Here is a 12,670-nt window from a genome sequence, read left to right as displayed (position 1 = left end):
CATTAAAATAGGTGGTATCGTAGGCAGTGAAGAAGGTTATCAAAAATTACAGGGGATCTTGATCAGTTAAGTAAGTGGGCTGAGGAACGGCAAATGGCATTCAACTAAGGTAAGTGCGAGGTGTTGCATTTTGGAAAATCAAACCAAGGGAGGACTTTCACAGTGAATAGTAGGGCAGTTGTGCTAGACTTTGGTGAGACCTCACCTGGAGCATAATGTACGGTTTTGGTTACCCTGTTATAGGAAAGATGCCATTAAGTTTGAAAGAGTGTAAAGAAGATTTATGAGATGTTACCAGGATTTGAGGGCCTCAGTTATAAGGAGAGGTTGGGCAAGCTTGGAGCTCAGGAAACTGAGAGGTAACCTTATAAAAATGATAAAATCAAGAGGGGCATAGATAGGATGAGTGCACACAGTCTCTTTACCAAAGAAAGTAAATCAAAAAGGGACCTGAGAGGCAACTTCTTTACATAGAGTGTGGTGGGTACATGGAATGAGCTATCCGAGAAAGTGGTTGAGGCAGGTACATGAACAACCATTTAAAAGACTTTTGGACAGATCCATTGATAGGAAAGGTCTAGAGGGATAAGGGCAAAACACATGCAAATCTGGCCAGCTTAGATGGGCATCTTGGTCGGCATGGACAAGTTGGGCCAAGGTTCTGTTTCCATGCTGTATTATTCAATGACTCTAGGACTAACAAAAATTTTTCTGGAATATCAATCTTAAAATCAATTTTAAAATCAACAAAACTTTATATATAATTGATAGAAAATTGTCAGACAAACAATTAATATTTACTGAGTGAGCATTAACATCTTTAAATGCCAATACATTGTTCAAAACTTACTTTCTAATTTGAGTAATCAAACTTGTAAAGGGTTTTTCCCATGCATACATCTTGATGATTCGCATTCCTGATATCACCTCATTCATCGTTCGAATTCTGCTATCTGTCAGCACTGCAGTTTTGCTTCTATGAATAAGAGTTTGTGGAAAGAAACATTACTGTACATGTGGTAACATTTTAACTACTATAATTTAACTGCAATAACCAGACGATCTAGAGGTTATTGTAGAAAAACTATCTTCCACAGGTACATTAACATACACACACAAACATACAATATAAAGGACAAAGGAGTGATTTGGGCTATTCTGTTTGTGCTAACTTTTGTAAAATACCCAGCCGATACCATTCCCTTCTCCTTTTCCATACAATTGGAATGTAATCATTTATCCAATCCACTTTGAAAATTACGTTTTGATGTGTTTCCACCAATGTCTTCCAGTTCATAAAATTGGATCAATAAATTTTGGATAATTGCAAATCATAAACATAGCTCCCATTTTCTGCAAATGATAGGCACTAGTAATGATTATTGCAGTTGTCACTTACAGCTCTTCCATTTCCATTTTTGTTTCCTTTTTCATTAGCACCCAGTGTTGGGCAATCACCTTTGCAAAATCATGAAGTGGAACGTTTGAGATAGAAGAAAATGGGATGCCTCCTTTGGTGCATTTTATGGGCATGGTTTGTGTGGCCACATTCACATGATGATTTTAAAATGCAGGAAACCATGTTAACTTGTAATGTCACCCCCTGAGAGAGCTCAAACTGATTCCATATTGCAATTACAAATAAAATTTAATTTATTTCTGCTAATATACATGCTTCTTTCCTAAAGTCTATTATAAACATTGGTTGGAACTGACACCATTGGAACAGGTACTGATGTTCCAACATGGCCGGGTTCCTGATGCGAGTCATAGAGTTATACAGCATGGAAAAAGGCCCTTCAGCCCAACTTGTCCACACTGACCAATGTGGCTTCCCATTTGCCTGCGTTTGGTGTATGTATGCTAAGCCTTTCCTATACATGTACTGTCCAAATGTCTTTTAAACATTATAATTGTATACGCCTCAACCACCTCCTCTGGCAGCACGTTCCATATACCCACCATCCTTTGTGTGAAAAACGTGCCCCTCAATTCCCCTTTAAATCTTTCCCCTCTCACTTTAAACCTATGCCCTCTAGTTTCAGACTCCCCTACCTTGGGAAAAAGACTGTGACAATCCATCTTATTTATGCCCCTCATGATTTTATAAACCTCTGTAAGGTTATCCCTCAGCCCTCTTCGCTGCAGGGAAAACATCCCCAGTCTATCCAGTCTCTTCTTATACCTCAATCCCTCCATTCCTGGTAACAACCTTCTGAATCTTTTCTGCACCTTCTCTAGCTTAACCACGTTTTTCCTATAGTATGGTGACTAAAACTGCACAAAATATTCCAGGTGCCATCTCACCAATGTCTTGTACAGTTGTAACATGATGTCTTAATTCTTTTACTGTAATGGTGGGGATGCCCTGCAGGTCAGGTAGCAAGATGATGTAACCAGTGCTAACAGAAACTAAATGACCAGCAAGTCATGGCAGCTCTTCAAGTGAAGTGTCAGTTCTTGTTACACTTGACACGATATAATAGACATATTATAGACAGTATGCCAGGGTGATTAACTAGATTGCTACTCAGGCAGTTTCCTTTGTAGTCACTTACAACAAATTATCAGAAAGCAGAATACTATTGTAGAAATGTGTCTATTATACAAATAATGTGTTTGGCTATCCTTTATGCTATTTCAGTAGGTGACTGGATTCCACAGGAAAAGCAAAGCATATGAGGACATATGTGAGGTCAGCGCAAGAACAGAAAAAATTGAGGTAAAATGCACCATGATGTTCCTAAAGTCTGCTCTGTATTTTAATAGTATTGTGACTGATTTTTTACTTTAACCACACTTTCCTGCATCAATTCCTTTAATATCTAAAAATCTGTCAATTTCTGTCCTGAAAAACCTGCAAGAGCAGCAGTACCTGGCAATCGCAAGAGGAAGCAAGAGGAAACAACGTCAGGCCTAGAAAAGCCTACGAGAACCATAAAAAGTGAGGTAGATGCAGCAGGAGCCACTGTCTTAGGAGTGGCAATTTTGAGAGGGCCTATGAAGCGCTGCTGTAAGGTTAAAGTGCAGGCTTTGGTGAGCATTGGGGTTCAGTGAAAAGAATGAGAAGCGATGTTTTTGTGCTCTTCTCTTTCTTTCTTAGCAAAAGAGACTGGGATAAAAGGTATGGAAGCTAGGGCAGTGTTATGCTCTTCCTTCAGGATATGGGAGTACATCCAATATCCCTGTGTGTCAAGCTGCAGCTCCTGACAGATGCATAGAGCATTTGTACTTGCAGCTGGACTTGCTAAGGAATATCTGGGCTGTGGAAAATGTGACAGATTTAACAAGTTGGTCACACCATACGTACAGAAGAGAGGAAATGGGTGACTTACAGGAAGGCAGGTAGGTAGTGCAGGAATCCCCAATGGTCATTCACATCTAAGGCACATATTTTTTTTCTCCAAACATACCTTTGCTCATTGCGGCCAAAAAGTTCTATTTTAACTTCATCAGTCCACAGGACTTGTTTCCAAAATGCATCAGGCTTGTTCAGATGTTCCTTTGCAAACGTCTGACGCTGAATTTTGTGGTGAGGACACAGGAAAGTTTGGAGAAAAAAGGATGCAGAATTTCATGAAAAGAACACCTCTCCAACTGTTAAGCACGGGGGTGGATCGATCATGCTTTGGGCTCGTGTTACAGTCAGTGGCACGGGGAACATTTCACTGGTAGAGGGAAGAATGAATTCAATTAAATACCAGCAAATTCTGGAAGCAAATATCACACCGTCTGTAAAAAAGCTGAAGATGAAAAGATGATGGCTTCTACAACAGGATAATGATCTGAAACACACCTCAAAATCCACAATGGACTACCTCAAGAGGCACAAGCTGAAGGTTTTGCCATGGCCCTCACAGTCCCCCGACCTAAACATAATCGAAAATCTGCGGATAGACCTCGAAAGAGCAGTGCATGCAAGACGGCCCAAGAATCTCACAGTTTGGGCACTCTGCATGGTCGGTTCTTAGTAACACCCCCTTTGGCAAGTATCACAGCTTGTAAATGCTTTCTGCAGCCAGCTAAGAGTCTTTCAATTCTTGTTTGAGGGATTTTTGCCCATTCTTCCTTGCAAAAGGCTTCTAGTTCCAGACCCTTTTCCTTTTTTGTTATTTTGAAACTGTAAAAGATGGAAATAAAAAAGTAATCTTGCTTAAAATATTAATGAAAATGTGTCATATTTAACTTTATGCCTTTTGGAAACCAGGTCATCTTTCACTCACTTAGCTATTCACAGTAACAGAAATTTTGACCAGGGGTGCCCAAACTTTTGCATGCCACTGTATAAGACTGTTGCCAAGACTTGAGGGCCTACAGTAAAGGGAGAGGTTGCATAGGTCAGGACCTTATTCAATGGAGCTGGGGAGACAGACAGGTGGTCTTAAAGAGGTGTATAAAATGATGAGGAGCATAGATAGGGTGAATGCGCAGTCTTTTTCCCAGAAAATGGCAATCAAAACCTAGAGGGCATAGGTTTAAAGTGAGACGGGAAAGATTTCAAAGGGATCAGAGAGGCAAATTCTACACACAAAGGGTGGTTCAAATATGGTACGAGCTGCCAGAGGAAGTGGTTAAGGCAGATACAGTAACAAGATTTAAAAGACACTTGGACAAGTACATCGATAGGAAGGGTTTAGAGGGATATGGGTCAAATGCAGACAAATGGGACCTAGCTTAGTCATCTTGGTCAGCATGGATGAGTTGGGCCTGAAGGTCTTTTCTGTGCTGTATTATTTTATGTTGGCCCTGCACTATCCCAATCTCATTTTTAAAAACCTCCTATTTGCCAGGCAGTACTCCTGTGATATCCTGCTCTTTAACCTTCTGCCTAACTCCCTAATTCACTTTGCAGGACTTCATCTCTTTTCCTGCCAAGTTCTGGTTGGCTACCGGTTACTAGTGGCGTTCCGCAGGGGTCGGTGTTGGGGCCGCTCCTTTTTACCTTGTACATTAACGATTTGGATGATGGAATAAATGGTTTCGTGGCTAAGTTTGCGGATGACACCAAGATAGGTGGAGGAGTAGGGAGTATTGAGGAGATAGGAAGGTTGCAGAGAGACCTAGACAGTTTAGGAGAATGGGCAAGGAAATGGCAGATGAGATTCAATGTTGAGAAATGTGCAGTTGTACACTTTGGAAACAGAAATAAGCGGGCAGATTATTATCTAGAAGGAGAGAAAATTCAAAGTACGGAAGTACAAAGGGACTTGAGGGTACTCGTGCAGGATACCTTAAAGGTTAACCACCAGGTCGGATCGGTGGTAAAGAAAGCGAATGCTATGTTGGCATTCATTTCAAGAGGTATAGTGTATAAAAGTAAGGAAGTGTTGATGAGGCTCTACGGGGCACTAGTGAGGCCTCATTTGGAATACTGTGTGCAGTTTTAGGCCCCACACCTTAGGAAGGATGTGCTGACGTTGGAGAGGGTTCAGAGGAGATTTACAAGGATGATTCCAGGAATGAAAGGGCTTACGTATGATGAGCGTTTGTCGGCTCTTGGACTGTACTCACTGGAGTACGGAAGAATGAGAGGGGACCTCATAGCGACATTTAAAATGTTGATAGGAAAGGACAGAGTAGATGTGGCTAGGCTGTTTCCCTTGGTGGGTGAGTCCAGGACAAGAGGGCACAATCTTAGAATTAGAGGGTACAGTTTCAAAACAGAGATGAGGAGAAATTTCTTTAGCCAGAGGGTGGTGAATTTGTGGAACTCCTTGCCACGTACAGCAGTGGAGGCCAGATCAGTGGGGGTGTTCAAGGAAGAGATAGATAGATATCTGAATAGTAGGGGTATCAAGGGATATGGGGATAAGGCCAGAAATTGGGATTAGAATAGTTTTTTTTCTCCCCCCCCCCCCCATTCCCCATTTCTCATTTCCTTTTTTCCCTTTTCCTTGGAGCAGACTCGATGGGCCGAATAGCCTGCTTCTGCTCCCTTGTCTTGTGATCTTTGGTCTCAATATGGACCATGTCATCTGGCTGCTCGCCCTCCCTTTTCAGAATGTCCTGTGCTTTCTCAGAAACACCCTTGCATTTTTGACCCTAGCACCAGGGAGGCAACACACCATCCTGGAGTCTTTCTTGTGGCCACAGAAATGCCTGTCTATGCCCCTGACTATAGAGTCCCCTATCACTACTGCTCGCCTAGACTCACCTACCTTGCTGTGCAGCACAGCCAGACACGGTACCGTTTCAAGGGACCATCATTTACCTGTCCTCAGTAATGGAGCTCATGGAAGTAGCAAACTAATGGACTCCCTTATAGATCAGTACTGTGTCCCTTTCTCTTAGAAATTAGACTCAAGGACATGGCTGTGCTAACACCATTACACAATCTGAAAACTGTGCCCGTCAAGAAGCCAATCCATTACTTTAAAACACTAAGGTGTAAAATTCACCGTGTTCACTGAAATGACACCTACAATACAGTACGTGTTGGGAAAACAGTGTAAAATATGTGAATTCTCAATCAGCATCATCTCCATATCACACTAAATTGATAAGCTCTGGTAGTAGGAATCCATCCTGAAACTTTGTGCAAAGTTACCCAAGTATGGAACAGTTGAATGCTCATATCCAGGGGACAGCATTTTCTAGCTCCGTGGAACCATTGGCATTCTTGAAGTAGCAGGTGCACTGTAGCTACAGTGTGCACTGCCTACACCATACACTGCAGTTGCTCATCACTTCAACGTCACTTCAACATCTCTCAAACCCAGAACCTCAACCCCAAAGGAAACAAGAATAGCAAGAACATGAAAACATCACCAACATCTTTATATGGAATCATAATGTCATTCTCTTATCAATGTTGGATCTAAATCCTGGGATCCAGGCAATACCAAGATTTTAGTTAATTAAAATTGATAAGGGACCTGCTTGAAAGCGCATGGAGGGGTTGGAAAGTTGTAAGATTCATGCTCAGCATGGCAACATGCCAATGCTCATCTTCTGCATAAAGCATGCAAATACTAGTAATTAATTATTTATTAATAAATATTTTTTATTAATCCAATAAATACTGGATTAATGGGCTAATAATCCAGTCCATTATTTAAGACAACAGCTTGTTCATTAGCATTTTAATTACTATCATGCAAATATGTTGTGAGTGGGTGTTGTGGATAGTTTGGAGGGCTGTCAGAGGTTACAGAGGGACATAGATATGATGCAAAGTTAGGCTAAGAAGTGGCAGATGCAGTTCAACCCAGATAAGTGTGAAGTGGTTCATTTTGGTAGGTCAAATATGTTGGCGGAATATAGTATTAATGGTAGGACTCTTGGCAGTGTGGAGGATCAGAGGGATCTTGGGGTCCAAGTCCATAGGACGCTCAAAGTAGCTGAGCAGGTTGACTCTGTGGTTAAGAAGGCATATTGAATTTAGGAGCCGAGAGGTATTGTTGCAGCTATATAGGTCCCTGGTCAGACCCCACTTGAAGTATTGTGCTCAGTTCTGGTCGCCTCACTACAGGAAAGATGTGGAAGCCATAGAGAGGGTACAGAGGAGATTTACAAGGATGCTGCCTGGAATGCGGAGCATGCCTTATGAAAGCAGGTTGAGGGAACTCGGCCTTTTGTCCTTGGAGAGACGGAGGATGAGGGGGGACCTGACAGAGGTATATAAGATGATGAGAGGTATTGATCAGGTAGATAGTTAGAGGCTTTTCCCCAGGGCTGAAATGGTGCCCACAAGAGGACATAGGTTTAAGGTGCTGGGGAGTAGATACAGTGGAGATGTCAGGGGTAATTTTCTTACTCAGAGAGTGGTGAGTGCATGGAATGGGCTGCCAGAAACGGTGGTGGAGGCAGATACGATAGGGTCTTTCAAGAGACTGTTAGATAGGTACATGGAGCTGAATAAAATAGAGGGCTATGGGTAAGCCTAGTAATTTCTAGGGTAGGGACATGTTCGGCACAGCTTTGTGGGCCGAAGGGCCTGAACTATGCTGTAGTTTTTCTATGTTCTCTATGTTCTATTACGGGAGCAAGTTATGTTAAAATGAAGCTGATGCTGGAAATTAGAACACTCGTGAATTTGGACAGGTGCAACCTTGCCTGTATTCAGAATCATATCCAATAAACTGGCATTAATTCAGCCCCCTTAGCTCCAGACTTGATCCAAACATGGACATACAAGGTGAATACCAAAGGTGAGATAAGAATAGCTACCATCAACATGAAGATAACGTGAGACAAAATATGGGATTAAGGTTTCCTGATAAAACTGATTTACTTGGAACCAAGGATAAAACTCTCCACGAACTTCTTTGGCAGCACTTCTCAAACTCACAACCTGCACCATCCAAAAGCAAAAGAGCAGTGGGTGCATATCAGCACCATCACCTCAAAATCATACATCATCCTGATTCAGATGCTGGGTTGTTCTGGGTTGAAATCCTGATACCTAATAGAATTGTATGTGTACTTCTACCAACAAGGACTGCAGAAGTTTAAGATAACTGTCCACCACAATTTCTTAAGAGCAACAAGAAATGGCCAGTGGATGGTTGCCTTTCAGCAATGCCTACACATGAAGTTGAAATTTGGGATGTAAAAAGAATCATGCTGAAAACTTATGCTCTAACAGATTCAATACAAAATAAGATTCGAAATAACCGTTTAGAAAAATGTATAATCAGAAATCTTTTAATTTGCCATAAATAAATCATGGAAAACTTATACTTCAAAAATAGGCATCTGTAAAAGGATACCTCAGAACTGAAAACCACTTCCCAAAGATGGTTTGCACCGGCATCAGGATCAGTAGAACAGCTATTCCAGCCAAGCAAGATGGTCCTATTTCATGCCACAGCAGTGCTATCACTGCAATTACTTGCAGTGGTCCAACCCATAGGAAATGTAGAAATATGGTTGCCTGGAACAGTTGAGGTAAGACATAGCAGCATTATAAAAAATATCCATGATGGAAGTTTTCAACATGAAGGCAAAATATAACTTAAAAAGACAACACCATTAACCTTAAAACTTCACTGCAGTTTATAAGCAGAATAGCATTCACATACCAAAATTAAACTTTAGACAAATGTTTAAAGTTCATACTTGGTTTTGTATTATCAGTTATTTCAGGTCATTGGTTCAAACAAGGAATTAAATTTTTTCCATAAAATTGCTGACATTCAAAAGAAATTATTCCAAGTTTAGGTCACTTTTTTTTATAAGTTGGACTTGATTTATCTTTACACAGGTGGAACCAACACTTTCTAAGAGCGATGGATTACCTACACCCAGAACTGGAATACAGGAAGTCCCCGGGTTACGAACGAGTTCCGTTTTTGAGACTGTTCGTAACCCGATTTTGTGTGTAACTCGGAACAGTGTCTGAGCATGCACACTTGGCCCAGGGATCGCGGCCGCACATGTGCACTTGGGCCAGGGAACGCAGCCGCACATGGCCCCGGCTGCACATGCGCACTTGGCCCGGGGTTCCCTGGCCGCATGTGCTCACTTGGCCCGGGGTTGGGCCAAAGAAGGTGTACCGCTGCCGTGGTAGGATCGGGGGCCAGGCCCGCTTACGAACCGACCACGAAGGTCGGTTTGTAAGTACGGACGTTCGTAAGTCGGGGACTTCCTGTACTGCTATTTGAAAGAGGTTGTTGGGAGACGGCATTCCTATGTCTCCGATTTCATCTTTACCTCTATTTTGCTGGCACAATAACCCAAAGAAGGAGACTTCAACACCCTATCCCCTGTTCCTCTCTGATTAGACACCAACGTTGCAACACTATTGTTTTTCCCAGCTTTTAAGGATGTCAGGCCTAGGATTAGCAGGAGATCCTTTGACCTGTAGGAACATGACTCTCCTATGTTATTTCCAAGTGTTGAGTTTTGCCAGGACTGGATCATAATGAGGTTAAATTAGAGCACAAATGTCCTGGCACAACAAACCTGGGACATACTGGTTCATAGATAGACTTGGCGTAGTTCACATGTATTGTGTCTGCACTGTACCCGACAGGAAGCAGGAAATTAGATAGTCATCCCAATATTTAAAAAGCAAATTTGCAAATCAACCACAACAATGATGCGGAACATGGTTAATAGGTCACCTGTCTATTTAAGTTATTCTTTATTTAAATTTTACTTTCATTATGGCTTTTAGTTTTGTTCTGAAAACCAAGAAGGTGGGTTACAAGGAAAGGAAAAAAAATTACAATTGTATTTTTCCACCCAGAGGGTGATTGCAACCTGAAACACACTGCTTGAGAAAGTAGTGGGTGCAGGTACTCTCACAAGATTTTCAGAAGTATCTGGACGAGTACTGAGGCATAGAAGACTACTTGATGGTCGGCGTGGACATAGTGGGCCGAAGGGTCTCTTTCTGTACTATTTGACTCTACAATTCTGTGATTATAATGGACAACTCATCATCCTTGCTACTTGATTACTTAATACTACATGCATTACTTAATACCTGATCGAACTTGTTTACATCATTGGATAAGAGGTTCACTATCTGGCCTGTGGTTGTTTTTGCCAGCGCAATGTTATTGAGACGCAGTGCCTGAAACACATATAAAAAGCTGTTATGTATTTTGAATTAATGCCAATAGTTTCAAAGTAACAAAAGTTGTGTGATTTAAAAGCAGTTACCTATTTGTTACATTAATGTGAGCAGGAAGTGCTTATGTTGGCTTCCCACTTTTTTTTACAAGGCTTACCTCTGTGTATGACATCTAATCAGAAATGTTATTGGCCCAGATTTACTAAGTTTTTCTGGAAGTCTGCACAGGTTGCCAGCTTTTCTCAGCATATGTGTTAGAGTGGCTGGAGCTGCAGGTAGACTTACTCAGGAGCATCCATGATCCTGAGAGCATTATAGCCAGGAGCTTTAATGAGGTGGTTACACCTAATGTGCAGGGAGCAAGTGGTTGGGTTATCACCAGGAAAGGTATAGGGGATAGGCAGAGAGTGCAGGATTCCCCTGTTGCCTTTCCCCCCACTAACATGTATATCATTTTAGATACTGGTGGGGAGAACGGCCTTTCACTGGAGAGCTGCAGCAGCAGCAAGTGTGTGGTAGAACAACTGGCTCTGATGCAGAGCAGGGGAGGGTTGACACAAGGACTGCTGCAGTGATAGGAGGCTCGATAGTTAGGAGTCAATCAGGAGATTTTGTGGCCACAACTGAGACTCCAAGATGGTACGTTGTCTCCTGGGTGCCAAGGACAAGGATGCAGAACATTCTCAAGGGGGAGGGTGAGTATCCAGTTGTTGGTACACATTCATACCAACAACATAGCTAGAAAAATGGATGAGATCCTGCAGAATGAATATAGGGAGCTAGGCAGAATGTTGTAATCACTGGATTACTCCCAGTGCCATGTGCTAGTGAGGGTATGAATAGTAGGTCAGGGCAAATGAATGTGTGGTTGAGGGGCTGGTGCAGGGGGGAGGGATTGTCCTTGGACTATAGGGACTTCTTCTAGGACAAGGTGACCTGTACAAGAGGGACGGGTTGCACCTGAACTGGATGGGGACAATATCCTGGCAGGGAGATTTGCTGGAGCTACTCGGAAGGGCTTTATGTAGTCTGACAGTGGGGTAGGACCCAAATCAGTCATGTGGCAGGTGAGAAAGTTGAGGCAAATATGGTCAGGCTCATACTTATTAACTACAGCTCCACCTTCAATACCATAATTTCAAACAAGCTCATCTCCAAACTCCTAGACCTAGGACTCAGCATCTCCCTCTGCAAATACGTAGATCCTTGACTTCCTGACCAACAGACCATAATCAGTAAGGATATGAAGCAACACCTCCTCCACTATTATCCTCAATACCGATGCCCCACAAGGTTGTGTCCTCAGCCCCTTACTTTTCTCCCTATGCACTCATGACCATGTGACAAAATTCTACTCTAAATCTATTTACAAGTTTGCAGATGACACCACTATAGTAGATCAGATCTCAAGCAATGATGAGCTGGAGTACAGAAAGGAGATAGAGAGCCTAGTGGCATGGTGTCAAGACAACAACCTCTGCCTCAGTGTCCAGAACTGAAGAGTTGGTCATTGACTTTAGGAAGGGGAGCAGAGTACACGTATCAACGGTACTGAGGTGGAGATGGTTGAGAGCTTCAGGGTTCTAGGTGCAAATATCACCAACAATTTGTCCTGGTCCGGCCACATGGATACTATAGCCAAGAAAGCATATCAGCACCCCTACTTCCTCAGAAAGCGAAGGAAATACGTCTCCAATGACACTCACCAATTTTTATAGATGCACCAGAGAAAGCATTCTATGCGAATGTATCCCAGCTTGGTACAGCAATTGCACTGCTCAAGACTGCATGAAATTGCAGAGAGTTGTGAATGCAGCCAAGTCCATCTCGCAAAGCAGCCTCCCCTCCATTGATTCTATCGACCTGCTGCCTGGGGAAAGCAGCCAATATAATCAAGGACCCCTCCCAGCCTGGTCATTCTCTCTTCTACCCCCCCACCCCTCCATCCAGCAGAAGGTACCAAAGCTTGAGAACACATATCACCAGGCTCAAGGCCAGTTTCTATACCACTGTTATAAGACTCTTGAACAGACCTCTTATACAATAAGGATGAGCTCTTGATCTCTCAATCTAGTGTTACGAACCAGCAACAAAATAAACACACTGAGTCATGATTCAGTGATAAAAACTATTTTATTAATCACTACT

At 42.4% G+C, this 12,670-nt stretch overlaps 1 protein-coding gene across 4 annotated transcripts in view; it reads right to left on the bottom strand.

Moving 5' to 3' along the window:
- The window catches only part of abcc4 (ATP-binding cassette, sub-family C (CFTR/MRP), member 4), a 353,844-nt gene that overhangs the window by 259,971 nt on the left and 81,203 nt on the right, over positions 1–12,670 (bottom strand). For all 4 annotated transcript variants that reach the window (XM_052025926.1, XM_052025927.1, XM_052025928.1 and 1 more), the window contains exons 5-7: positions 10,433–10,522; positions 8,712–8,875; positions 851–976 (exon numbers count right to left, since the gene is read on the bottom strand). In XM_052025926.1, coding sequence (XP_051881886.1) covers positions 851–976; positions 8,712–8,875; positions 10,433–10,522 — 380 coding nt within the window. The remainder of the gene's footprint in view (positions 1–850; positions 977–8,711; positions 8,876–10,432; positions 10,523–12,670) is intronic.

The sequence above is a fragment of the Pristis pectinata genome, chromosome 11, assembly GCF_009764475.1.
Source record: "Pristis pectinata isolate sPriPec2 chromosome 11, sPriPec2.1.pri, whole genome shotgun sequence".
NCBI classification, from domain to species: Eukaryota; Metazoa; Chordata; class Chondrichthyes; order Rhinopristiformes; family Pristidae; genus Pristis; species Pristis pectinata.
The sequence above is the reverse complement of the archived record's forward strand: the minus strand, read 5'-3'. Positions and strand labels throughout refer to the sequence as shown.